General features: G+C 33.2%; 14 protein-coding genes and 2 pseudogenes across 16 annotated transcripts, besides 3 other annotated features; 10 read left to right on the forward strand and 6 right to left on the reverse strand.

The window, feature by feature from the left end:
• Positions 1–6926: part of a mobile genetic element that runs on past the window's edge.
• TVAGG3_0553970 lies at positions 1138–1538 on the reverse strand (annotated as a pseudogene). The gene has a single exon. A coding segment is annotated over exon 1 (401 nt).
• On the reverse strand, positions 3579–4180 carry TVAGG3_0553980 (phage tail repeat-like family; the record flags this gene model as incomplete). The annotated part of the gene is made up of 1 exon (XM_051238242.1): positions 3579–4180. A coding segment is annotated over one exon (602 nt), but the record flags the coding sequence as incomplete, so codon positions are not given.
• TVAGG3_0553990 (uncharacterized protein) lies at positions 4199–4828 on the forward strand (the record flags this gene model as incomplete). The annotated part of the gene is made up of 1 exon (XM_051238243.1): positions 4199–4828. A coding segment is annotated over one exon (630 nt), but the record flags the coding sequence as incomplete, so codon positions are not given.
• On the reverse strand, positions 5052–5285 carry TVAGG3_0554000 (serine threonine-protein phosphatase family; the record flags this gene model as incomplete). The annotated part of the gene is made up of 1 exon (XM_051238244.1): positions 5052–5285. The coding sequence occupies one exon, from the start codon at positions 5283–5285 to the stop codon at positions 5052–5054; it is 234 nt and encodes a 77-aa protein (XP_051096068.1).
• On the reverse strand, positions 5303–5665 carry TVAGG3_0554010 (uncharacterized protein; the record flags this gene model as incomplete). Its single annotated transcript, XM_051238245.1, has 1 exon — positions 5303–5665. One exon carries the CDS (start codon positions 5663–5665, stop codon positions 5303–5305), a length of 363 nt encoding a protein of 120 aa, XP_051096069.1.
• Positions 6927–7919: 993 nt separating the features above from the next.
• TVAGG3_0554020 (long chain fatty acid--CoA ligase family) lies at positions 7920–9930 on the forward strand (the record flags this gene model as incomplete). The annotated part of the gene is made up of 1 exon (XM_001299765.2): positions 7931–9889. One exon carries the CDS (start codon positions 7931–7933, stop codon positions 9887–9889), a length of 1959 nt encoding a protein of 652 aa, XP_001299766.1.
• A 319-nt stretch (positions 9931–10249) lies between these two features.
• On the forward strand, positions 10250–11332 carry TVAGG3_0554030 (STKc CK1 domain-containing protein; the record flags this gene model as incomplete). The annotated part of the gene is made up of 1 exon (XM_001299764.1): positions 10250–11332. The coding sequence occupies one exon, from the start codon at positions 10250–10252 to the stop codon at positions 11330–11332; it is 1083 nt and encodes a 360-aa protein (XP_001299765.1).
• A 3813-nt stretch (positions 11333–15145) lies between these two features.
• Positions 15146–15681: a mobile genetic element.
• Positions 15682–27241: part of a mobile genetic element that runs on past the window's edge.
• TVAGG3_0554060 (kinase-related family) lies at positions 17735–18721 on the forward strand (the record flags this gene model as incomplete). Its single annotated transcript, XM_051238246.1, has 1 exon — positions 17735–18721. A coding segment is annotated over one exon (987 nt), but the record flags the coding sequence as incomplete, so codon positions are not given.
• TVAGG3_0554070 lies at positions 18871–19747 on the forward strand (annotated as a pseudogene). Its single transcript has one exon. A coding segment is annotated over exon 1 (877 nt).
• Positions 21564–21983, reverse strand: TVAGG3_0554080 (uncharacterized protein; the record flags this gene model as incomplete). Its single annotated transcript, XM_051238247.1, has 1 exon — positions 21564–21983. The coding sequence occupies one exon, from the start codon at positions 21981–21983 to the stop codon at positions 21564–21566; it is 420 nt and encodes a 139-aa protein (XP_051096071.1).
• TVAGG3_0554090 (protein of unknown function, DUF4106 family) lies at positions 22047–22583 on the forward strand (the record flags this gene model as incomplete). Its single annotated transcript, XM_051238248.1, has 1 exon — positions 22047–22583. The coding sequence occupies one exon, from the start codon at positions 22047–22049 to the stop codon at positions 22581–22583; it is 537 nt and encodes a 178-aa protein (XP_051096072.1).
• Positions 22993–23394, forward strand: TVAGG3_0554100 (uncharacterized protein; the record flags this gene model as incomplete). Its single annotated transcript, XM_051238249.1, has 1 exon — positions 22993–23394. One exon carries the CDS (start codon positions 22993–22995, stop codon positions 23392–23394), a length of 402 nt encoding a protein of 133 aa, XP_051096073.1.
• On the forward strand, positions 23424–24665 carry TVAGG3_0554110 (uncharacterized protein; the record flags this gene model as incomplete). Its single annotated transcript, XM_051238250.1, has 1 exon — positions 23424–24665. One exon carries the CDS (start codon positions 23424–23426, stop codon positions 24663–24665), a length of 1242 nt encoding a protein of 413 aa, XP_051096074.1.
• TVAGG3_0554120 (protein of unknown function, DUF4108 family) lies at positions 24694–25024 on the forward strand (the record flags this gene model as incomplete). The annotated part of the gene is made up of 1 exon (XM_051238251.1): positions 24694–25024. A coding segment is annotated over one exon (331 nt), but the record flags the coding sequence as incomplete, so codon positions are not given.
• Positions 25130–25600, reverse strand: TVAGG3_0554130 (uncharacterized protein; the record flags this gene model as incomplete). Its single annotated transcript, XM_051238252.1, has 1 exon — positions 25130–25600. The coding sequence occupies one exon, from the start codon at positions 25598–25600 to the stop codon at positions 25130–25132; it is 471 nt and encodes a 156-aa protein (XP_051096076.1).
• TVAGG3_0554140 (protein of unknown function, DUF4106 family) lies at positions 25817–26512 on the forward strand (the record flags this gene model as incomplete). Its single annotated transcript, XM_051238253.1, has 1 exon — positions 25817–26512. The coding sequence occupies one exon, from the start codon at positions 25817–25819 to the stop codon at positions 26510–26512; it is 696 nt and encodes a 231-aa protein (XP_051096077.1).

Here is a 27241-nt window from a genome sequence, read left to right on the forward strand (position 1 = left end):
GCGTCTTCACCTTTTCCTTTTCTTCTTCAAAGGATGCAATTGTCGTCATGTTTCCAGTAAATCTGGCAAAGCCGTCGTGTCCTTCAACTTGAGGTTCACTAACATCGAAAGGCATGTCCATAAGACGTTCTTCTTCTAACCTCTCTAGTCTGTTTGGATAATTGGCACGTGCTGTTTCCAAATCCATTTCGTAGCGAAGACCAGACAATTTGTCATAGACTTTTATGGGTCTTCCCTTCCTATATTTAAACTTCTTCGAAACTCTCCAACCATATCCTTGCAACTCTGCTTTTATTCTAGCAGACTTTCTATCCATTCTATATGGGGCATTTTTTATAAAAATAAAAAAATATTTTTTTCTTTACTTTACATAACCGCCTGCTGCCATAAGTCTTTGACGCAACCCATACCAGCTAATGAAGGTTGACTTGGTTTAGTTTGGAAACTAAACTTTGGTTTTGGTTTATCTTCAGTTTTTTGGTTTTTCTTCTTCTATCGGTTTTTCGTCACTTTTCTTTCCTCTGACTTTACCTCACTTGCAGGAACAGTTGTGTTGTCAACATCTTCATAAATATCATATGCCATTTGTTTTTGTTTTCCTTTCAACTTTTTGTGTTTTTGTAAAGTTTAGAATATTTCGACTCTAAGTCAATGAGATGTTCTATAATGAACTGTTGGTCAGTGAAGTAAACTTTTCCATCTGTTGTCTCGAAAGCTCCTTCAGACTTCAATATTTTATTTGTGAGAGTCTGTTTCTTTTTTGAGATACTAGCCGTTCCATTTCTATGAAAAGTGACTTTATAAGTTAGGGTTTGTATTTCCAGACCTGGCACTTTCTATTATTGAATTTTTCTCTTCATCTGTAAGTTCTTGACAGGTTTTGACAATGGTTCTGAACTTTTTGTTTGTGGTGTCAAATCTACCGTTTCAACTTCTTCGGTCATTTTCAGGTCCGTAAAAAATTTTAGTTTGGTTTGTTTTCAACTGGTTGTTTAGGTTTTTTAAGTCGGTCTAAAACTTCCTGAGGTATAGGAAGAACTTGACAAACACGTGGTGTAACTGCTGGAAGTCGACAAATCCATCTTGAACTCATTTGTCTCAATGCTGTATTGTTCATTTCATCTCAGTAAAAAAATTTTACATTCCCCAAGTTTGAGGTGGTTGCGGTTGGTTATTGTTTACCCACTGTTTGCATGGTTATATCCTCTGTTAAAGAATCTTTCACCTTGGTCCATATAGTGTCCTGCTTGGTTATAGTAGTCATTTGCTTTGTTATAATAGTTTCCTGCTTGTCTTCCTACATTGTCCATCCATCCTTGAACTTTTCCTCTTGTTTCAGGATTTGGAATAAGATTTGTTGCATCTCGTGCTACCTCCCAACCTTTCTGTACAGTTTGTATAATAGGTTGTGCTTTCTCTTTAAGTATACCTAATGTACTCAAAATCTTCCTTCCAATTCCAAATGCACCTCTAGCTATTGTTCCCACTGCGGGTAAAAATCTAGATGCAACTCCTGCTAATGCGCCAAATAAACCCATTTCTTATAGGGTAAAAAATGACGAATCCAAACAAGGACCCTATGTTTCTAAAGCGACAAAGAAAGCACTCATGATAAAAATCTTTAGTTCAACACCAAATGCTTGGTTTATGGATATCTTGGAAAACATTCCGAGGTATAGAGAAGATGGACCTCCATACTGGTTAATATTTGTTGGTCAAAACACAAGATACTGTGAAGCCATACCATTATGGTCCAAAAATATTTTAGATGTGAAAACTGCTTTGACAATATTCGTTGACAAATACCATCCAACAAAACTGACATCTGACTGTGAAAGTTCTTTTCAAATCAGATGATATTAAAAACTATCTGCGTTCAAAAAATGTAAACAATATTTCATTGTCGACCAAAACCATTCTGCTCTTGGTGTCATTGACGGTTGTATAAAAATGTTAAGAGACTTAAACCAAACCACAAGTGGTGAAGCAAATGAAATGTCATATGACGACAAGTATAGACACTTCTCCATGGCAAAGATGAGACAAGTTTTAAATATTTACAATAACCGTAAACAAAAAGGTTTGGGAAACCACTCCCCCGAAGAAATGAAAAAACAACCCTGACTTAGAGAAAGACTATATATTTAATAATTTAGTCAAAAGAGACAAACAAGAAAGAATGCCGGGCTTCAAACTTCGGAAGGGTGACAAAGTAAAAATAGAAATACCTAAACGCGACCCATATGAAAATACTATTGACTATGACAACAATGGGAAACCCGACAGGTACTCACATTCGTGTTCGTAAAAATAGAAGAAAGTATACAAGAGAATATTATGAAGTTTTAGGCAAAACATGGCAAAATGTACACACTGCAAGCAGAAGATAAAACTACTATTGTCAACCTCGTTTCAAACTTGTCAAAGTTCAAGGTGGTATACTTTCAAAGACAGTTCCTAACAAATATAAGACAACTCCTGACGAATATGCTAAAGAAGTTGAAAATGACGACTAAGCAATTCTATACCATGCGTAAACTGTCATGTAAGGTGGCATGTATTCTTTACTTTGTCCCGTTGTTTGTGTATATCCTGAAACGAAATGTGTATGGTTTCCTTCTCCCTGAGTGTCACTCCAGTAACAATTTATAGCAAACTTAACGTTGTCTTTAACATCATATCCTTTACCTTTTGTCATTCCTGTCCAATCCCAATATCTATGCTTATGCCAACCTGCTTGAGATGTACTTAAATCTATGTAGTGACTGTGTGCAGGTAGATTTTCACCTGAAATTGTTTTACTTCCACCTGTTTCCTTTGAAGAGTTTGCACAATACAAAAACCTGTCGACTATTTGTTCCCATGCACCAACACCAAACATTACTTGAGGACCTCTCGCATCCATAGACGTATAAATAGAACCTACTGGGTTCATTAAATCAAACATATGAGATAATATAGGATTGTCTCTTTTGAACTTAAAATATAGTGCAACTATTTCAGGTTTCTTCTGGTTCATGTCGGAATATTTTTTATAATATAATCTTATGTTTTCGGGGTAGGTAAAATCTTGACTATAATATTTATTTCTGTCATCTGTATAATAATATACTATTCTCGTTTTTTCTATTGCATTATATCTTTATATCTATAATAATCTAAATATAATGTTAGCTTTTTCATCTACATGTGGTGTTCTGACGTCATCTCCATAGTCATAATAATATTGGTGCTGGAGCTGGGTTAGGTAATATCATATCCACCATTTCATAAACTCTTAAATATTTCTTTTGTTCGTCTCCATATAAGTTTAAGTAGCAGTTGTTGTCTAATGAACTTTAACTTGTGTACCATCATTCTTTATATAGCTTACATACATTTCATTGTTATTTTTCGGAATGAGTTTATACCGTGTACCATTTTCTAAGGACTGTACCAACTGCCATCTAAAATATTTATTTTCTTCATTGACAGAAAAGTCACCAACAATAGTTTCAATATTTTTTGTTCCTATCAAACTTTGGTATATTTCATTGACATATGTTTTATCTGCTTTATTTTCAAGGCTAACGTTTAAGTCTGTTATTTCAGAAGATGTATGTGTATGTCCAACGTCACTTTTCCTGTTTAAGGTTTCTTGTAAGTTTGTAATATCAGATATAGAATGTGTATGAGTCTTATCTGCTTTTGTCTCTAATGTTTCCTTAAGACTTGGTATTTGGTTAATATAATGTATATGAGTCTTTTTAGCATATTCGTTTTCAGCTCTTGTCACTTCACTTGACATTTTATTGTCAACATATGTTTTGTCTGCTAGTTCAGGATGAGTATGTTCTTTTGTTGCATAAGCATTGTTAGCTCTTTCTTCTTCTTTTGCTATTGCATCGTCTACATATTCTTTGTTAGCTTTGTTGTCAACATCTGCTTTCAAAAGAAGTTCATTTATAGGTTTCTCGTTTAAAGTTCCTTTTGTTGGATTTATACAGACAGTATGGTTCTTATTGTCTTGAAATAGAAACTCATCTGTCATTGGGTTTAATGTCAGTTTTAAGTTTCCTTCTTTCAATGACTCAGATATCTTAGAATAGTTTGAAAAGTTTGTTGTGTTCTTATTTAGAGCTTGCATAATGAGTTGTCGGTTGTGTTGTATTTCTCTCATAGACGCTGTTTCATTTGACATTTTTATTATAGATAAAATATGCTTCCAATAGAAAAAGAAAATTCAAGAGTTGCTACAACTAAACCATTAGATGAACTTTTTACTAATGTCGGTCAAAAGTTTGAGACAGAGACCGTAAAGCATGAAGGCTATCGTTTTGACTACCCATTAAGATGGCTAAGAGACCCATCTGTCACAAAAGCTATTGGCTTTCGTAGAATGAAGTTTGTGTCTGTAGAAGATAAAAGTTTTCCATTTATTGTAAAGTTTCATATAGATTATATATCTGAAGGGAAACGAAAAATGTGGGAAGAAATTGAGCTAATACAAGTTGACCTTTCATCTTCTCTACAGACTGCGTTAAAAAATATAGAAGATAAAATAAATTCATGTTATGCAAAATATGCTGATGAATATGCAAATACCGAGAGCACACTTTATGTGAGAATTGTATATGACAAACAAAATTCACAAGTGTCATTTCAAATCTACGAAAACAATCCAAATAAAGACGAACAAATATATACAGAATTCACTGCAATGTCATGGTATTATTTGCAAAGAATGTTAAATCAGAAAGTCGAACTTCCTTTAGCAAATATTTACAGTCGATATGCAAGAGATGAACCATATTTATTTAAAGATGTTTTCGACCCAGATGCTATTATTGTTCATGCTTCATTTTCTGGCGCCCAAAACTCTTTCTTATGCTTGGCAAATGACTTTTACGAAAAACCTACAAAGTTATATGAACCGCCGAGTGGAAGTATTTCAGACTTTCAAGTATGGTTTACTACAGATGGAAGAAAAAGAATAATTCCATTATACCATGCGTTTTACTTAGAACTTAGTTTCATATACAACTACTATCGAACGGTAAAAATATAATTTTTTAATATACCGGTTGTGGTTGCCAACTAGACTGTGGTGCAGGTTCAGGCTGTTGTATAACAGGAGCTTGTTCTTCTGGTTCAGGGTCTTTAGGTATAATACCAACAAACTGACCTACTCTTTTACCAATATTTTTGACTCCGTTCCAAATTCCTTTTCCGACAGATTTTATTCCATTCCATATACCTCTTCCAACATTTCGAAAGAAGTTTCCTATTCTTCCAAAGAAACCCATTTACTACGTGTAAAAATCTAATGTCCGCCTAGTCTCTTACGTTTCCTGTTGAGTTCCATAGCATTCTTTAACTGGAGCTCATACATTCTGTTTCTCCTCTGGTAGAAAACATATTCTGGGTCAACTCCTGTGTTCGCGTCATCTGCATAAAGTTGTTTATATCCCACTTCAGGGTTTGTATAAAACTCTTTCCATCTCATATTTGCATACCATGGTGGCAAACCTAACGCAGCGTCATTTGACATGGCAGTTTGCATTTGTACATCTGTTGGCACTTGACCATAGTTTGCCATTGCAGTTTGTATTCTAACTTCATTTGGAATATTCTCTGGGTTTGGTTGTCCAGGTTGCTGTGCATTCGCTAAGTTCTGTGCGTCCATTTAATATTAGATAAAAATATCTCTTACGAGTACATATACTGAACATTTGCAGGCATTGGTTCATCTTCATATTCTCTGTACTTTTCTGCCACGTCAAATAAATAAATGACACAATGGAAAAAACCTAAAACAAGTAGTCCTATTTCAAACCACATTTACTTACTAATAAAATTTCTTTATTGTGACACTTTCTCCAGTTTATAGGACCTCTCTCATATTCTATCTTGTCATATATAAACTCATAGTCATGTATGTCCTCTAACCATCTCATAACGGTTTCCAAACCACTTTTATCGGATGTAAAGTAAAAGCATGGACAGTTATGTAAAACGTCTAAAGTTTCTAAAGAGTCTCTCAAAGTCCAGTCTACTTGGTATTGAAAATCCCATGTGTTATAGAACGGCGGGTCCACTATAAAGAAAACATTTTCCTTGTCTTTATATTTTTCATACAAATCTGTCCAATGACATCTCACAAACTCTATACCCTCAATATATTTTTCTATGTCCTCTTTGAAAACATTTGTATAGTTAAGATATAAAACTTTTGACATAAGTGTTTCAATGTCATGAACTCTTATAGCACCACTATATAATAGTCTAGCAGATATACTATCCCAGTCTATATATTCTGCTTTTTTCAAAACCTCTCTCACAATATTTTTCTTATCTAATGGTATACGTTCCATCTTACCTATAGGTATCTTTTCTTTTAACTCTTTCAATATATTGTTTGTGTCTGGAATATGTTTGAGACGGTCCATATAGTTGTCGAAGTCATTGCATATAATCTTTGAGTCTGGGAATATTATATGACATAAATGGGATATATAGAAACTTCCACCGAACAAATCTACAAATGTTAGACCATTCGGTAGTTTCTTAAGTTCTCTCAATATAATATCTTTACATCTACTCTTATTTCCAAAGAACGGTAACGGTGGTTTTGTAAAATTCATTTATATATAATAATAAAAATGTTTTTACCCGAAAAGTGACAGAAAAGTGACAAAACATGAAAACATATATAATTTGTGAAAAGCGACACATTATATAATGTTTTCGACCCAGAAGACTAACAATTTTCCGAATAAAAACTTCAATTATACTAAACATCTTCAGGGCTAGAGGGCGCAACGCGCCTGGAAGCCCTCCGAATAAAAAACTTCATTTATTACTAAACATCATCAGGGCTAGAAGGGGCGCAGCCCCTGGAAGCCCCACTACCTTTTTTTTTTTTTTTTTTATATAGATTTAAAAAACGTGATCTAAAAGGTGACAATTTGGTCGGAAGCCACCCTTAAGAATTTATCTTATATTAGATTTTGGAAGCTTTGAAGTACATTCTTTATCAAAAACTCTGAAGGAATCGATTAGTTCTTTTTCTACATCAACATTTCTTGAATGATGATAAACAAAGTAAAGCCTTTTTAGGGTTGAAACCTAAAGCTCTTAAAGCAGATTCAAGTTCATTTGGCTCTAAACAGTAATCTGAGCTGCCATCAAATGTATCGAAAGCATTTTGAAGACTTTCCACCTGTTATTGGGTAACCGTTCCTTAAAAACTCATTTTTGATTCATGTGCGTTTTTTCCGTTTGATAAAAATCTCTTTTATTTTCATTACACACATTCATCCATCATTTTCATGAATGGTTACTTTTTTCTACTAGTAATTGAATTGTTACAACTAAACTTCTTTAATAACTTGTTCTGTTTGATACACGACTCGATTTTTTGATCTAATGAGATATTATACTCATTATCAGGCACGTTTCACTAATTAAAAATTATAACATGAGCTTATAACACCTATACATATTCAACTCCATCAAAATTATCTATTGTAATATTTTCATGGTTTTAATAACCAATTTGTATTTATTACAACGAAAGTCATCAATATTCCTACTAAAATAACTCCAAAATTTTGAGCTTAGAGTGCTTATCATTAAAAACCAATTTATTGAATCTTGAATCATCATGATTTCTGAACAAAAACTGATGCACTACCATAAATAAACTGTTATTATGTATATTTCATGAACAGAAAGTTAGCCTTCTTTCCGTGTTGCTTTCAAAAAAATTCAAAATAAGATTTTTATAGTTCCAATCGGTTCTCTCAAATTTGTGAGTGAAATAAAAATTAATCAGGAATAAAATTGCTGTAAAAACGATGTGTACATGCTGAGTAATAAAACAAAACACATAATCTAATTTAAGATTACGCGAAATTATGTCATCAACTATTTCACATCACATTTTATCATGGGCGCTTATCCTTCTACTGATCCGCATACATATTGTGTTCCAACAGATGAAAAAACAGACGAAAACTGTGGCCCCGTGTATATTAATTACAACAGAATCCTTCAAGTTGGTGGAGCATATATTGCTACATTCAGAAGCCAACCAGATGTTCTGACAACACCACAATTACTTAAAGGATCAAGTATCAAATACAATGATCATGATTGCTTTGGCGAAAGAGAACTTTTAGCTGACGGAAAATACGGAAAATATAAATGGATTAGTTATAAAGAATTTTATGAAAGAGTAAAGCAGTTTGCTGCAGGATTACAACAAATAGGAGTAGGATATGGTGATTCAGTTGGTATTTACTCCCATAACTGCTTATATTGGCAAATTGGTCAATACGCAGCTCATTTGCTCGGAGCTGTTTGTGTTCCAGTGTATGATTCGTTGGGAGCAGGTGCAGCATCATATATCGTGAATCATGCTGAATGCAAAGTAGTTATTGCTCATACAACAAAACTCGAATCAGCTCTTCACATTTTAGAAGAACCAAACACACCATTGAAGAATATTATAGTCATTGGTAATGAAGTACCAGCTGAACATTCAAATATTTACACATGTGACCAAATATTGGAAAATGGTAAAAAAGTAACAGATTTCAAGCCATATCCAGTTGTTCCAACCGATGTTGCCATCATTATGTATACATCTGGCTCAACGGGTACTCCTAAGGGCTGTGTTTTGACACATCGAAATATTATTGCAGGAGGAACAGGTCTTGCTGATTCAAATGTCTCTATTACTAAATCAGATACATACATTTCATTCCTTCCTCTCGCCCACATCTACGAACTCGCTTCACAGACTTGTTTCCTTGCACAAGGCGTCAGAATTGGTTTCTACACAGGAAACATAAGGAACATCATGGACGATCTTCAAGCACTTAGACCAACAATGATGCTCGTAGTTCCTCGCGTCTTTAATAAGATTGCTGAAACAATGAACCAAAAAATTAACAAATTACCAACACCAATGAGACTTCTCATTCGTGGAGCACTAAAACTTAAGGAAGATGCTCTTTTCAATGACAAACCAACGTCATTATTGATAGATAACTTCATTTTCTCGAAATTCCGTGAAGCTCTTGGCGGAAAGATCAGACTTATTGTATCTGGAGGAGCCCCAATTTTACCAGAGGTCTACAACTTCCTTCGTGCTGCAATTACTCCAAATATCATCCAAGGATACGGACTTACAGAGATTTCTGCTGCTGGCTGCATCCAACAGATCAATTCAAAGAATCCAATGACTGTTGGTGCCTGCGCAATCTCAACAGATATGAAATTGAGGAAAGTTGAAGGAATGGATTACGATCCACACGCAAAGAATCCATCAGGAGAAATTCTCTTTCGTGGTCCATCAATTTTCATCAGATATCATAAGGATGAAGCCTTAACAAAAGAATCATTACAAGATGGATGGTTCGCAACAGGAGATATTGGAATAATAACAAGTGATGGAACAGTACAAATCATTGATAGAGTCAAACAATTAGTTAAACTCTCTCAAGGAGAATATATTTCTTTGACATCTTTAACTGATACATATTCCAATACAAAAGGTGTATCAGGAATCTACATATATGCTGATGGCCACCACAACCATCCAATTGCTGTTATTGTTCCAACAGAAAACCAAATTAAGGCTTGGAAGGAAGCAGGTATAGATAATTTCAAGGAATCAAAGATCGCAAATGATGAAATGCTCAAGAACCTTGACGAACTTGCTAAGGAACGCAATCTCAGAGGATTTGAGAAATTACCAGCAATTATCCTTGATGATGTCGAGTTTACAATAGAAAATGGCCTCCTCACTCCTTCTCAGAAGCCACAGCTCTCAAAACTTAAGTCTAAATATGAAGCAAGACTTGTCGAATTGTACGACCAACATCCTGAGCTTAGAGGCTAAATTATTTTTGTAAAGCGTTATTTTAGTAAAAAGTATTTTAAATAATGTAACGTTAGTGTTTCAATTTCTAAATTATGTCTTGGTCGATATCAAATTTGTAAAATTGGACAATCTTTCATTGATTATATTGAAATAGATAGTTTTTCGAGATGTGTTTACATATAACATTGACTAATGTTTGATGAATTTTGATCATTATTTGGGAGATTTGTAATTCTGGAAGCAATTAATCAATTCTTTGGTGTAGGCTAAGCTTAGAATAATGGCTTCCTTCTTTAATAATCGATAATATAGCTGTAGATGCTGTTTTTGTCTAAAATCTTGGAAAATCCGTCACTTTTTGTGATTTGGTTGTTTTCAATGGAAATAATTGTAGGTAATCAGTTCCGCGTCAAGAAGAGAATTGGCTGCGGAAGCTTTGGCGAAATCTTCTTAGGTGAAGATACAAAGACAGGAGATGAAGTAGCTATTAAATTAGAGCCTACAAAAACAAGATTACCTCAATTATTCTACGAATACAAGCTTTATTTAATACTTGCAACGGGAGTTTGTATTCCCAAATTCTTTTGGTATGGAACAGAATCGAATTATAATATTTTAGTCATGGAATTACTCGGAAAATCGTTAGATGAACTCCATCAACTTTGCGGGCATAAATTCTCTCTTAAAACTACATTAATGTGCGCAGAGCAGCTCATTTCAAACATTGAATACATTCATAGCAAAAATTTTATTCATCGTGATATTAAACCCGAAAATTTCCTTATGGGAAGAGGAAATGCGAAAAACCAAATCTTTATGATCGATTTCGGCTTATCAAAGAAGTTCAGAGACCCTAAATCTCATCAACATTTACCATTTACTGGCGGAAAGGATATGATAGGCACAGCGAGATATGCTTCCGTCAATGCATCGAATGGATTCGAGCAATCACGCAGAGATGACTTAGAAGCGATTGGATACGTTTTTGTTTACTTTTTGAAAGGAGAATTACCATGGATGGGCCTTCATGCCGATAATGAAGCCGAGAAGTACAAGAAGATAGCAGAAGTTAAATCTAATACGTCTTTGATCCAATTATGTTCAGGAATTCCAACTGAATTCAGAATTTTCATTGAAAAGGTTCGTCAGCTACAATTTGATGAAGAACCGCATTATGCAGAGTACAGAGCAATGTTCAGAAACTTATTTATTCAACAGGGATTCGTTTACGACTATAATTACGATTGGTCATCGCTTGTTAGCGAAGAATCAGGCGTAGTTCGTTCAACACACATAAAAGCTGAGACAGAACTACCTACTGGGTTCCCACAAAAGACACAGGCAACAAATCCTCAATCAGCAAGGAAAACAGAGAGACAGCCAGCTCCAAAAGATGATAAGAAGGCTGCTCATCCTAAGGGATCTGCTCCTGGCTGGGGAAGCTTTGGAAAGAAGAAATAAAATGTTTTTAATTTTTTTTATAAAGTAAAATTGAAAAATCAATCAAAAAATATAACATCTAATCATTATATCAACGATATTTAGTGTCATTGGCTTTATTGAGAAAGAAACAATTTTTAGTAGCACTTTTTTTATCCAAAATTTATGAAATAGTAAAAATCCCTTTTTATAGGGGATAAAAGCTATTTCATAAATCCTTTTTGGAGATGAATATGATTCAATTTCCTTTAAACATCAACTTCTCAATGCATCACGAAGAAAAATTCACGAAGATTGGACAGAATTTTATCCTGAAACTGAACAATTCAAAGAATATACAAAAAATAGTAGTAAACTTACAGCAAATGAAAACAGTTATTATGTTTCATCATGCTTTTTCACTCAAGTAAACACACAAGGTTCAGTTTACTTAAACACACAAAAAAATACAATCAAATTCCTCATTGATACTACAACGTTTAATAACTGTAGTAACAATGGTGAAGGCGGTTGTATTTTCTATCAACAAGAAGGCGAATTTGTTCAAGATCGCGTTTGCAGTTTCGCTTCTAAAGTAAACTCAGATCGTACATTCGGTGTTTACTGTAAAATTGATGTTACTAATGCTTACAAAAATTATATTTATGATTCCTCTATTAGTAAAATTGGAGATGAAAGCTTCAAAGGATATAGAAACCTTTATTTGATAAACGGCCAAATTGAAATTAAATCAATCAACATTTCATTTTCGAAAATAAAGTGGAGAGATTTTTATGAAGTTGATTCATTTTCATCAGAATCAAATTGTTCATTTTCTACTTATTCTAATTCAACAGGTACAGATTCTACTAATAAAATCTCTCATAAAAATTCTCAAAAAACTTTTGAGATTCTAAATTGTAATTTTTTAAATAACAAGATGGGTGGGGTTGTCGGATCGGATTCTACTCCCGTTATTATCAAAAATAGTAGTTTTATAAATAATGATCCTCAAGGTGCTTATTATTTTGATGGTACAATTACATTAGATGGATGTTACATTGATAACAAATCTCCAAAAACAAATGGAGTTGTTAACTTTATAAATAAAATCACAAATGAATTTACTCATAATCTTTCTCATTTTTCAACTGCTCTTTGTCATGCAGATATTCCTATTATTTATGAAATCAAACAAAACATTCAACATAGTGAATATATTTCTTTTCTTTGTGTTTTTCTTTCATCACTAAACATCTCTTTAAAATCTTAGTTAAAATCTCTATTATCTGGATTTTTTTTTATTTCAAAATAAATAATCGATTGAATTTATTTTGAGTTATAACTCCATGTTACTTTCTTAATTTGAATGAAACATTGTGGACATGTAATATAGCTCAATACTAAGCATGTTTTAAAATGTTTTATCTTACAATTTTTATACAATCTAAATATTTAGAGTCAACTCAGTTTCAATGGAAATTATAAGTTATTTCCATTAATACTCTTCCAATAAAAAGGCATTCAACTAGTCATAAGAATAGTTTTATAAGAAATTATTATACCCAGATTTGCTTTACTTTTACCACCTCTCGAAAGCTGGGGACACCGCCTATCGTTGGGAGTAGCTATTAAATAGAACCACCAAGGGTATTTTTCGAACTGCTGGTGTAGTGTAGTGGAAACATCTGACATAATGATGCGTTATGCTAAGGTTTGATTCCCATTTAGCTAATTTTTTTCTTTTTTGGATCATGAATTTTTTTTTGGGTCACTATAAGATTTGTTTCATGTTCTAAATCTGCTGCATATGTAATCTATTTTTATTTACCTATTTTTTAAAAATCTATTGGATTGCCAAATTTGAATATATTTAAAATCATAAAACTCCAAAAAAACTATAAATATATGTTTTATGCATAGTGCCGATACTCAAATATCAGATTACTTAGATCCATGAATAATATCCGAATTTTTTTTCTTAAAATTAAACTTCAAAACTTCTTCCAATCTTATTCTTAATCAATTGTAAATTTTTAAAACCATTTTTTAAAATAATTTTGCGTAAATTTTATTCTCATGTTGTTTTAATCGAAAATTGATACATTTTCAAAAAAATAATATTGACTTATGAAATTCATTTTTAAGGTGAAATAGTATTGTTTTTATTAAAGTATATGAATAATATATAAAAAATTAATGAATAATATAAGCAGATTTTTAGTTTACAAAACAAATATGAGCAATGCAATTTCAAACTTTTGCTGGCAATTTCGATATTGCTCAAGTTTGTAGTATTTGTGATACCTATAACATCGGCTTAATCAAAATTCGATTTTTCTTATGAGTTATTGAGAAATTTTGATTGCAATGAGAAGGATTTCGACGTTTTTGATAAACTAAGAGCTGAGCTTTAGGGGTTCAGTTCATTTATGGCTGTAGTTTGATGCGTAGATCTCTTTTTTATTGTAAATTCTTTCAGCATGGAGATCGAGAATGAATCTTTTGAGAACTTTATGAGTTTTTACACCCGTAAAGAGGTCCTTCGAGGAAAGATAGTCCAGACTACATGAAGATGTGGGTTAACCAAAAAAATCCGATGGTTTCCCCATATTCATGTAGATCTTCGAAAAAATGAGCACCAAAAAAGCCAAAAAAATAGGCTTTTTATTGGATTTGTACACTAGATCAATAATCTATTTAGGATCTGACACTCTTTTTAGCCAGAGATATGAGGTCCTTTCTAGGAAAACGATCTATTCATCCATAAAAAAATGAATTATCGTTTTCCCCAGAAATTACATGGGGAGTGGTAAAAGTAAAGCAAATCTGGGTAGTATAATACCCAATCACTTCCATTATAATCTAATCGTTAATGAAAAATTGTGATAAATGTACTCTCAATATTGACAGGAAGCAATTATTCATACTAGATTGAGGAGACCTTAAAAAAGCAATCGAAAAGAATAGAAAAATCACATTTTCTACCTTATTATTAAGGGTGCAATTACACACATCCGACTTTAATTTAAATTTCTGAAAACTAGCTCGATGAACCATATAAAATTAACTCTAAACACCAGAATTGAAGGCCATGCCATAAGAGAATAAGTGCAACCTTAAAACATCATGAAAATCCATTATCTCCCAATCATTTGTCCGAAATCAATATTAAAATAACAAACATAAAATAATTCCACAATAGTAGTAGGATAGGATGGGTTGTGTGACTTTTTTTGTTACATCTATATATAGACGATGCATTAAAATATATTTATTTATAAATCATTAAAAAATTAACATTAATTTTAAAATAATTTATTTTTTCATCTTTTATAAAAGAAGCTATATATAGATGATGTCAGATATTCCGCGATTAATTAAACATTGTTTAAATCCTGAATGGGTTAAACTTCAATTTAAAAATGAAGATTGTGAATTATTAAATGAATATGAAAGCCAAAATAAGCTAATGAGGTATAAATATAATGATAAAGAATATTTAATTTCATGGAATCAATGGAGTCATAATCAAAGGCCTCATAAACGAGAAGAAGAAATTGAAAATAATGAAATGGAAATCATTGATGACATTAAAGAGGATGGAATTCCTAAATTTTGTAGAAAAACCTTTAGAACTAAGTTAGGAGCATATAAACGTAGAGTATTAAATCCTGAATATCTTAAACATCAATTTAAAAAGGAAGACTGTGAATTATTAAACGCTAATGAATATGAAAATGCTAAATCAAAACTGAGATATAAATATATTGGAAGTGATGAAAGATGCAAAGATAAAGATAAAGTTTATACAGTTTCATATAATAACTGGCACACGTTAGGGATAAGAAAACATTTAGGAGATTATGGTAAAAGTTCTGAATTCTTTAAATCTAGTATGTACGAGAGAGTAAAAGAAATTAGAAATAATTATTTTCATGAATAAAAAATAAACTTTAAAAATTCATGTCTTACATTTTTGAATAATTTATTTTTAATTCGTATGAAATGAGCGTCAAAACTAACAACGTTAAAAAATTAGGATTCACAAACGAGGAAATAAAGGATATATTAGATGAGATGTGTTATGAAGTTAGTAAATATTATTTAAGAAATTGTCAAAAATTTGCCGAGTTATTAAATGATTTAGATTATGATGGAAAAATGAATAAAGATGATGTTATAAATTTCTTATATCCCACATCTGAAGAAGAAAAACCTAAAGAACCTGATGTTTTCCCTGAATATTATGAAGAACGAATTAAAGATGATGATGAATACAATGAAATTGAAAAACTGGAAAAAATAAGAGATGAAATAGATGAAAAAATTAAGGAATTAAGAGAAGTTGAAAAATATAATGAAAATGAAGTAGAGGGTTTAATGAATATAAAAAAAAAAAAAAAAAAAAAAAAAAAGGTAGTGGGGCTTCCAGGCACTTCGTGCCTTCTAGCCCTGAAGATGTTTAGTATAAATGAAGTTTTTATTCGGAAAATTGTTAGTCTTCTTGGTCGAAAACATTATATAATGTTTCACTTTTCACAAATTATATATGTTTTCATGTTTTGTCAAGACTTCTTCTTCGTAAATGTTTTGTCAAGACTTCTTCTTCGTAAATGTTTTGTTGAGACTTCTTCATCGTCAATGAGTGTAAATCAGACAAAAATATATTTTAGGGTAGAAGGTTAGATATAACCTCTTTTCTAACCTCCTTTCTACCCTCTTGAATTTGTCAAGACTTCTTCGTAAATGTTTTGTCAAGACTTCTTCGTAAATGTTTTGTCAAGATTTCATCGTAAAGACTTTGTCAAGATTTCTTCGTAAAGACTTTGTTAAGACTTCTTCGTAAAGACTTTGTTGAGACTTCTTCGTAAAGACTTTGTCAAGACTTCTTCGTAAAATCAGACAAAAATATATTTTAGGGTAGAAGGTTAGATATAACCTCTTTTCTAACCTCTTTTCTACCCTCTTGAATTTTCATGAAATTTACACCAAAAATATATTTTAGGGTAGAAGGTTAGATATAACCTCTTTTCTAACCTCTTTTCTACCCTCTTGAATTTTCATGAAATTTACACCAAAAATATATTTTAGGGTAGAAGGTTAGATATAACCTCTTTTCTAACCTCTTTTCTACCCTCTTGAATTTTCATGAAATTTACACCAAAAATATACTACTAGGGTCATTTACGAAGAAATCTCAACAAAGTCTTTACGATGAAGTCTTGACAAAGTCTTTACGAAGAAGTCTCAACAAAGTCTTTACGAAGAAGTCTTAACAAAGTCTTTACGAAGAAATTCATGAAAATTCAAAGGGTAGAAAAGAGGTTAGAAAAGAGGTTATATCTAACCTTCTACCCTAAAATATATTTTTGGGTCATTTACACTCATTTACGAAGAAGTCTCAACAAAGTCTTTACGAAGAAGTCTCAATAAAACATCTGTCAAAAACCGCTTTTTAACTTCACTTAAAATGCACGTAAGCTACGTAAGAATATACGTAAGAGGAAGAGAGCATTGAAACATCCAATAGTAAAACTGACACCACAACAACAGTTGCAACAACAAATGCTGAATGACCCCACTATGTTGCAACAAATGTCAAGCAATCCTATGCTTTTAAACCGAGTCATTGGTGCACAGAGTGGAGGTTTAAGAGCGGCACTTTTAGCGAAAATGGCAGGCTATGGTGGAGCTGCAGACGGAACAGCTTATAACCCTCAAAGTCAAATGAATTTGAGTTCACTCAAAAATCAAATAACAGATGTCAAAAAGTCAAACATAGACATACAGAAGCAAATAAGTGAAAACGAAAAGAAACTAGAATATGACAGACACACAAAGAAACTAAATGAGTTAAACGTAGAGAAAAAGAAGAAAGAAGAACAACTGAAAGAACTAAGTACAGAGGAATATGCGAAAAAAGTGTCAGAAAAAGCAGCAGAAGTAGCAAAAATGGAACAAGATGTCATAAATTTGAAAAACCATACTACTCAATATAAAATACTGAAAGATGAAGAGATAAAACAAAAAGCCCTGAAGACATATATGGATAGCGATGAGTATAAAAGGAAGTTGAAGCAAATGTAAAGGCAGAAAAACTTTTACAGTTGCAAAACCAAACGTACAGTATGAAAACTTAGCACAAGAAAGTAAAAATAACGACGCAGCCATGCAAAAGGCAATGAAAAGCGCAGAATATATAAAAGCTAATAATGACTGGTTAGATGCCCAAGCCAACGCTAAAGCAGCCCAACTCATAGGTCAATAAGGACAAAAATACAAGCGGATGAAGATAGTTCAAATGAAGCTTTAACAAATGCTGACTTTAAGAACGCTTTCGAAGCTCTTCATAGTAAGGTGAAACAAGTGAACGACTTCTCATCTGGAAAGAAACTGAAGTCTGAAGGTTTCGACAAAGAGTTAAGAGAAGTAGCACAAAATATGACGAAAATAACAGATGCAGCAACGAGACAGGCAGTTCAAAGTGCCTATGACGCCGTTAGAGCAACTGTTGTGAAAAGTCAAGAAAAAGAGTTACAACAGACCAAAACAGACCTAGTAAATGCTTTCTTAAGAACGAAAAGTCAGGTAGGACATTACGCTGCAGATGGAACATATGTGCCAGCTGGTGGAACTTATATACCAGCTGGTGGAACTTATATACTAGCTAGTGGAACTTATATACCACCAAACCCTCCAAGAGAAGCACCTGCACCAGGACTACCTAAAACATTTACATCGTCACATGGACATAGACACAGGCATGCACCAAAACCAACACAACAACCAACAGTTCAAAACCCTGCACAACAACCACCTCCACAACCAGCACAACAACCAACAGTTCAAAACACTGCACCACAACCAACAGTTCAAAACCCTGCACAACAACAACCACAAACAGAGCAAGGACATAAAAGAAGTAGAGAACAAGGAAACCAAGAATTCTTAAAAAGGCTTAAGGAAGAGTATGGTTACCCAGATACTCTTGACTTTAGTGACAGATATAAAGAAGCTATTAGAAAGTTCAAGGAAGGAAATACTGACCCGAACCTATTTAGCTTTATGGTTCAGCACCAAATGGGATATAATTTCAAACCTGGAAAATACAAGCTCGCTAAGGGATATGATTTAATAGCATATCATCCAAATGACATGAACGAATTTACTCCGAGATATTTGGTGTCAGAGCTAAATGACAATACAACTCTCTTCATGAAACGCGTAAAAAATAGAGACGGAACGAAAGAAGAAAGGTTTATGAGTCCGGATGACTTAGATAGGGAACTTTTTAAAAACGGTCTCGGAATATATGAAATGCCAGCAGATGAGGTACAAGAAACTCCACAGGAAGAAGTTCAGATACAACCAGACATGGAAGAAATAGTTCAGCAACAACAGCTAGAAGAGCCTGAAGGAAACGAACAAGTCACTCCTTTGGAAACTAACTTCACAGAACTAGATGAAGATTTGGAACAGCCGAAAAATCTTGACCCTCAACAAGAGCATGAGGTGAATATGGAATCTTTCCAAGAGTCTAAGAAAGATTCGGCTGACATAGTAGAAGAATATCAAAAATGTTTGCCGACATACAAAAGACTCCAACACCAGATGAAAATATTCAGCATAGAATGAAAGTACTGAAAGAAAATGTACACAAATACAACAACCCTTTTTACTTACGAGCATTTAACGTTCAATCTTCGGATGAACTCGGTGAAGATAAAAGGTTAAATTTCAAGAAAACATATAGAAATGAAACATTGTTTAAAGTTCATTCAGAACCTAACCAAGATGGAAACAAACCTACTTTTGTTTCTGCAGACGATGGAACTACAATGAGATGGGGTCATAAAGCTAACCCGGATAGGTGGTTCATAAACTTACAACCTCAATTCCAAGAAGTTGTAGACGCAATGGAAGTGAATGGTGAACGAGATATAGCTGGTATTTTAAGCGCGGCTTTAATGCCATTGAAAGATATGAAACATGCAGATATTTTGGACCAGTATGAAATGAACATGGCTGATGGAAATATAACACCTGACGTTCTAGAACATTTATCTCAAAGAACTACACAGAACCATAGAGATGGTATATTTGGTGAAGAGTTTAGAAAGAAAGTTAGGGAGAGAGAAGGAAGAGAACCTATTGTACATGACCTTGCAAACGAAAGTTTACAAAATGTCATAAAAACTTACTTTGCAGACAATGAACTGAGAAGGGATGAATATTTAAGAAACTCAAATGGACAGTACCAAATGAAATGTTAGTATTGAAAAACATGTTCCTTGACAAAATAAAACCAACTACAGAAATAAACGACGCAAGACTGAAAGATTGGGTAGAAGCTTTCCCATTCACAAAAGATATAGTTGGTAACATGGAAAGAAAACCAGAATGGCTACAAAAACATATATTTGGAAACGAGCATATTCCATATGGACAGGCACTGTTTGAAGAGCTTGAACCGGAAACTCAGGAAAGAGTCATGCAAACAATACGCGAAGACTCAAATACAGACTATGACAAACTCTTTCTAGGATATAGGTTACCTGAGATGGGCGACCAGAGCCAAAAGGCAAAAAGGACATGGGAAATTTGCAACATACTAGATGAACATAATGCAAAGATGCAACAACTTCAAGCAGAGGGCAATGAAGGAAAAAGAAGAGTTAAAAACTCAGTCAGGAAGAAAGTAAAGCTTGGTCGGAGTGGGTTCTATTATGACATATAAATCCAACTATTCTATATTTTTACTCATATGAAATGTACGCCGCTCAGAATATAACGCCAACAGTTTTGGATGCTATGAATGGAAATGTTTCCGAATGGTATAACGAATGCGACAATGCCATTAGAAGGTCAGAAATAGTTCCTGGAACTTACGAATATACAACTGCTGTTTCTTATGGAAACGTAGGTGAGTTTGGAGAAGGTTCTTCAACAACAGTAGATATTGCTTGCGACAGGTTTCATATTTATTTCTATGACAACTCTTCTTATACGTGGAACAAGACATTGAAATAAAACCTTCTGCCAAGTTGTCTGACAAGAAAGGTTGCAATGGAATTTTCTATGTCGGATACCAATATGCTCCAGAAGTTTTCATGGGATATAAGATATATTCTAACTCTGACTTAGTTCAAACAGTAACATGGGCAAACTATGAATGGTTCGCTTTGAGAAACTCAGTACAACCACAAGCTAGAGAACAAACAGACCAGTATGCAACTATTGAAAAAATAAGAAGACTTGACCCTAACGTTCCAGGAGTTTATGTTGACCTTTCTGGACAAACTGCAGCAGCAGTAACCAAAGTAAAACTGAAACTTAGAGTTCCTTTGTCATCTTTCCTCATCTTCAGGTTTTTAAGATACTTGCCAAACTGGGCAGGAAAAATTTCTATCGAACTTACTCCAAGCAAAAATAACTTAGTCATTGCACCAACACAAGACCCATTCACTCTTACAGAAGTAGGGAACAAATAAAATGTCATTCGCCGACTTTTGCAAAAAACAAAGTTGACTTAGACTTTGGTTTCTCAAACCTCAACACTGAAGTAAACTATTATTTCAATGCTGCTGGAGATGCTTGGGACCCAGTTAAGTTCACATGCGAAAAATTTGAATGCAAGAGAATAGAAAGCAGACTTGCAGTCTATATGTTGGACCCAGTATTTCAAATGCTTTAGCTGCCAAATATATTGCAGTTCCCACTTATGTTCCCTATACACCAAATATCTGTCAAAGACTTTGCAGGTGAAGTTGGAAACCAAAGTGCTGAACCAGGTGCAAGAACAGATATTGCCTTAACAACTGCAATGAAACATGCAGATACTATGTTTTGTACTGTTCAGACGAACTATAAATGACTATTCTTGCTTCTACAACCCTGGTATTAAATATCATATAAACATAGATGGCAAATATTATCCAAGAGAAGAATATTCTACAGTTGAGGATATGAGGTCATACAACTTTGACATTAGATGCTATGAACTTTAACAACAACTTCACAACAACCATTAACCCTGAAATGCAAAGTTCTATTATGCCATATGTGAAAGTATGGACTCATACAGGAGGTTCAAAAAACTCAATATACAAATGGAGACCGTTCAAACTTTTGGCTTGGCATTCCATTTGCTGACTCAGAAGACTTTATGGGTGGTATTTCAACTGTTGGTACTGTACAAATAATATACTGGTGACAGAGACGGTCCAGATGAACTGAGAGCAAAGAAGTTTACAAAACCAATAGCAACTTTTCACGGAAGATGCTCTTTTGAAGATTCGTTCGATGAAACCTGCTGGGGCTCCTCAGATTGGCATAACGACAGCTTCCATCGAGCAGATTTTGGCAGCAGGTCAGTAAGTTGTTCTTGAACTGACTTCTCTCCGTCAAATATTGACAGTACGCCAGTTTTGACATAATATTGTAAGATAAACTTACCTTTAGAAATATCTGTAAGTTTTGTTGTTATATTTTTGTCAACGTCAAGAACTTTCACCATTTCAGTTATACCAACTTTCTTTGCTTTATGGAAATATTTTGGTTCAGCAAATATTGCTATTCTATAACATTTTCCATTGTTTGTGTAAAGAACTATTCTGTCAATGTATTTGTACTGTTTGTGTGTGTAAACTTTGTTTTGCTTCAATTCGAAGAGATACTCAAATACGTCCATCTTTTTATTCTAAGTAAAATGTCATTTCCGAAAAATAGAAGCGTAAGTGTTTCAAAAGGTTTAATGGCGGTGGCAGATGTGAAGTTAAATTCACCAACTCAAACAAACAGTCAAAGTGTTGTTGTCAATGTCAAAGAAAGAGATGTTGAAGTGGGGAAACCATACGAAGACGAAGATGGTATAGCAATTGTTCCTGTAAAAGAACAACCAACATATCCTGAAGTTAGCAGAGACTTAAGTTCTGTTGCAGATATTCGAAACGACTACCAACAACTTAAAGACAAACTTAAAACTCAGGAGAAGATTTGTCAAGCTTTGGGTATAATGTTAAACTTGGTCGAACACAACCCTGTAAAAGTGAACTCATATGTCATTGCACCTCATGAAGTTTTGAAAGAACTATTGAAACTTTTGACAGAGGCAGACGATATAAACATCAAAGAAATAGAACCCGACGTTAGTTGCTGTGGTGTTTCATATAATGTCATTGACAAGATATACGTTATGAAAGGAGGTGAAACGTTGAACTTAAAATATAGTTTCCCAGACGTCATAAAAATATTTGACGACCACAACATTTCATTAAAATTTAGTTGCTAAGTAAATGGCAGAAGACATAGTGGTTTATACTATTACGACTAAAAACCCTGAGTCATATAATTCTATAACAACAAACTTACAAAGTCCTCAAGGACGATATTGTAAACTGACCTTAAACACGATGACGACTAAAGCTTGTTTTGCTCTTTTGACACCAGAAGACTTTGTTGTTGTGAATGGTAAAAAATACTTCTTTGAAGATACTTACTCAGATATACCACCAACAGGTTTTGTTGACTTATTTAATACTTTAAGGACGGATGTAACATGTGCTGCAACTAGAGCAGGTTTCATTATGTTTGGATGTCCGACTGAGTTTAGTATAAACGATATGAGCTATAATACAAAACTTATATCTGGTTTTTACTACCAACAGTTTCCTATAACAGGAAAAGGTGTCATACAAGGAATGTCTATTCCATTGACTTTAAGTACACCAATCTTATATATTGTTTCAAACTTAGGTTCAAAGTGTTATTCGAATGTCGACAGAAACTACTATGACCAAAAGATACTCATGCGTATAAACAACACTTTCTCTGCTGGTTTGCCTATTGTTCATTCGAATGCAGAGTTTTCAGCTTTAGTAAACTCAAACACTTTAGCAAACATAAACTTAACCTTAGTTGACGCAAACTTTGTTCCTGTAAAACTTTTATGTCCTATGTATTTGTCAATGACGGCAGAAAGTTTCGAATTGGAAGATGCAACTGGTGAAAGTATTGTACTACAAGAACAACTTCAACAACAAATAGCTCAAGAACAACAAATGCAACAAATGGAACAAATGCAACAACAAAGTCAAGAATAAAAAAAATATTTTTTTTTATTTTTATAAAAATGTACAGAATAGACGTTTCAGATTTTTATGACTTCCAAGCGTTCAGAAATATGTGTCCATTTAGAGACTATAACAAAGCAGTCGAGAATTTGAAACGTTTAGTCATTTATGTCGACTCTGCCCCAGAATGTTATGTCATGAAAGAATGGGATGTTGTCTTTAACAAACCAAGAGCGACAATAGTTTCAGAACAAGAATGTAGACAGAAACTTAAGAAAATAAAAGTCGTACAAGTTGGCATGAAGATGTTAGATGCTTGGGATATTTTATTGTCTAAACTTGAAGATTTTTCAGTTCGAGGTATAAAGTTTTATACACCTTCTCCAAACTTCTATTCTATCTTCACTGGATATAAATATGAACAAGTAGAATGGAAAGAAAATATTATAGAAGCTTGGTTAGACCATGTCAAAGAAATTATATGCAATGGAAACGAAAAGGTTTATGAGTATATCTTATGTTGGTTTGCAAACATCTTACAACATCCAAGTGCTAAAAATGAAACTGCTCTCATTATAATTGGAAAACAAGGAACTGGTAAGAATACTTTCTTTACAGATATTTTGTGCAAACTATTAGAGGGCTATTCGAATCCGAATATGACAAACTTAGAAAACATCTGCGGTAAATTTAACTCTTCAATAGAGAATATGAAACTTATAGTATGTAACGAACTTCAAAGTATAGATACAACAAAAGTTTTGAACTCAGATGCTTTGAAGAGTCTTATAACAGACAAAGTTGGAGTTGTTGAAAGAAAATATAAAGACCAAAGAGTTTGTGAAAATGTTGCAAACTTCATTATGGTTTCAAACAATTCTGTTCCGATGAAGTTAGAAAGTTCTGACAGAAGATATGTAGTTGTCAGAACGTCAGAAGCTCATATGCAAGATACAGAATATTTTGACGACTTAGCAGAAACTTTGACACCTAACTTTTACAACCACTTGTTCTCATATTTCATGACATTAGATATTTCAAAGTTCAATCCAAGACAAATTCCACATACCGAAGAAAGACAAACATTGTTAGAAGCAAACAAGAGTGTATATGAACTGTTTATAGATGAGACTAACTTTGAGTGTTTAGATGAAAGGTCGTTGTACGATGAATATAAACAATATTGTCAAGAGTATGGTTATATGACAGCGTCTAAACGAACATTCTTGGCAAATGTCAAAAATCTTTTAGATGTTCAGAATGGTGTATATACAAAGAAAATTTTTATGAGTAAATTTTAAAAAAATATTTTTTTATCCGATAGAAAAGATGACGAAATATATTTCAGTCAACAAGTACATGACAGAAGTCAAAGAAGAACTAGACCCATTCATATATTTGAATGTTTACTTCTACCATTTTGAAAAGTCTACATTTGACAAAGTTTGGAACATCGAACCCGTTAAGTTTGCTATTGTGACTAAAAATGGTGCGAAATTTGAAGACTTAGACATAGAAGGTTTGTTAGCAGTCAAAGAAAATTTTGACAGAAGGTTCTCAAACCTTAAAGAAGGCAAAGCATACAAACTTGTTATACCTTATGAACCAAAGAAAGCAGACGACTATGAATATTATGAGTCTAAGATAGTTGAAGTTCAAGGTAAATTAGGTAAAAAGATTTTAGAGTCTAAGCCAGTGTTTGCTCCTAAAGAGGAAGAGAACATTGACATTGACCCAGAAATGTTCTAAAAATAAAATTTTATTTTTACATGTCAAATTTCTTTTTCTCTGGAACTGGCTCTGGTTCTTTCTTCTCTTCTTCTACTTTCTTTTCTTCTACTTTCTTTTCTTTCTTTTCTCTCTTCTTCTTCTTCTCTGGTGGAGTTATGTCAAATTTGGCGCAACCATATTTATGTAAAAGTTCTTTGTCCTTTAATAGCTCTTCTATTCTGTTTTCTATTTCATCTTCAAGAACAGCGCATGTGCCTTCTTTGCATTCTAAGAACTTTTGTTGGACTTCATCTTTCCAAGAGGCGTCATCTCTGTCAACAAGTCTGTCATTGACAAACTTAAAGACTTCTCTGCCTAATGTTTTATGGTTCTTGTCATATTCCCAGAAACAGAACTTTAGAACAAATTCACCTTTCTTGTTTACACTATGTAAGATTTTATGGTCGACAGATGTTTTGCTGTCAAAAAGCTTGTCTCGAATATAGATAGCGAAATCGCTAGACATTTTCAAAAAGATAAAAATTTTAATTTTTCTAAAAATATGTTAGAAAAAAAGTTTGCTGACATTGACAAGAAATTTGAGAATGTTTTGAAGAAGAACAAGAGGAAGTTAGAAAATGCTCAGATAAAGCCTATACATGACAAGTTCTTATTTGCTCAGAATGGTATAACAGGTCTAATTGCACCACCTGGGTCGGGCAAGACTTTCACTTATCTTAAAATGGCTGCACAACAACAAGAACTAGATGAGAAGAACCCATTCTATGAGTTAGTAGTCATTTGTAGTACTTCTGGTCAATTTGACCAAACCGTAAATTCGTTCAAAGATATTATAAAGAAGTCTAAGTTAGTATGTATAAAAGACTCTGAGTTGTTAGATTGGATAAAGAAGTACCAAAGAAGAGTTTTGAAGTACAATGCTATAAATGAGTATATAAATTCGAAGTTTAAAGACCCAAATGAGGAAATGCAGAGAATATTAGAGAAGAAACACTTCAGAAACAAACAGAAAGAGATAGAATACATTTCGAAGAAATTGCAATCTTACGATTGGAAGACTTACCCTCATAGATGTCTTCTTATCTTAGATGACTTTGCTTCTCATCCTTTGTTAAAGAACAGAGAACAAGACATGTGTCGAATTCTTAAGAAGCTCAGACACTTTAACATCTCAGTTGTCATTTGTGTACAGACAGCAAAGAGTTTAAGTAAGGATGTAAAGAGAATACTTACTGATATCATACTTTTCCCTGGATTGTCCGAAGACGATTTCATGGAACTTATGAAAGAGTCCATGGCAGGTAAGTTTGACAGACATGAACTATGGGAGAAGTACAAAGTCATACAAGACCCTCATACTTCTTTCAGAATTCATATCTACGCGAACAAAGTTCAAATTGTAAAAAGTCAAGCGTAAAAATTAAATGTTTAGTCGTAGTAAGTCTGTTGTGGTTCTGCAGCTTTCGGTTCTTCTGGCTTTGGAATGGACTCGGTTGGTGGTACGTCGGACATTCGTTTGTGTCTTAACCGTCTTTGTTCTGAAACAATATAATATTGTCTTGAAAAAGTACAATATTGTCTTGAAAAAGTACAACATTGTTCTGAAAAAGTACAACATTGTTCTGAAAAAGTACAATATTGTCTTGAAAAAGTTCAAGACTTGTTCTGAAAAAGTACAGCTGTACTCAAATTTGAGAGACATTGTACTGAATTTATACAACATTGTTCTGAAAAAGTACAATATTGTACTGAATTTATACAACATTGTCTTGAAAAAGTACAATATTGTACTGAATTTATACAACATTGTCTTGAAAAAGTACAATATTGTCTTGAAAAAGTACAATATTGTCTTGAAAAAGTACAATATTGTCTTGAAAAAGTACAATATTGTCTTGAAAAAGTACAACATTGTTCTGAAAAAGTACAACATTGTTCTGAAAAAGTTCAAGACTTGTTCTGAAAAAGTACAGCTGTACTCAAATTTGAGAGACATTGTACTGAATTTATACAACATTGTTCTGAAAAAGTACAATATTGTACTGAATTTATACAACATTGTCTTGAAAAAGTACAATATTGTACTGAATTTATACAACATTGTCTTGAAAAAGTACAATATTGTCTTGAAAAAGTACAATATTGT

This window comes from Trichomonas vaginalis, chromosome II (genome assembly GCF_026262505.1).
Source record: "Trichomonas vaginalis G3 chromosome II, whole genome shotgun sequence".
NCBI classification, from domain to species: domain Eukaryota; phylum Parabasalia; order Trichomonadida; family Trichomonadidae; genus Trichomonas; species Trichomonas vaginalis.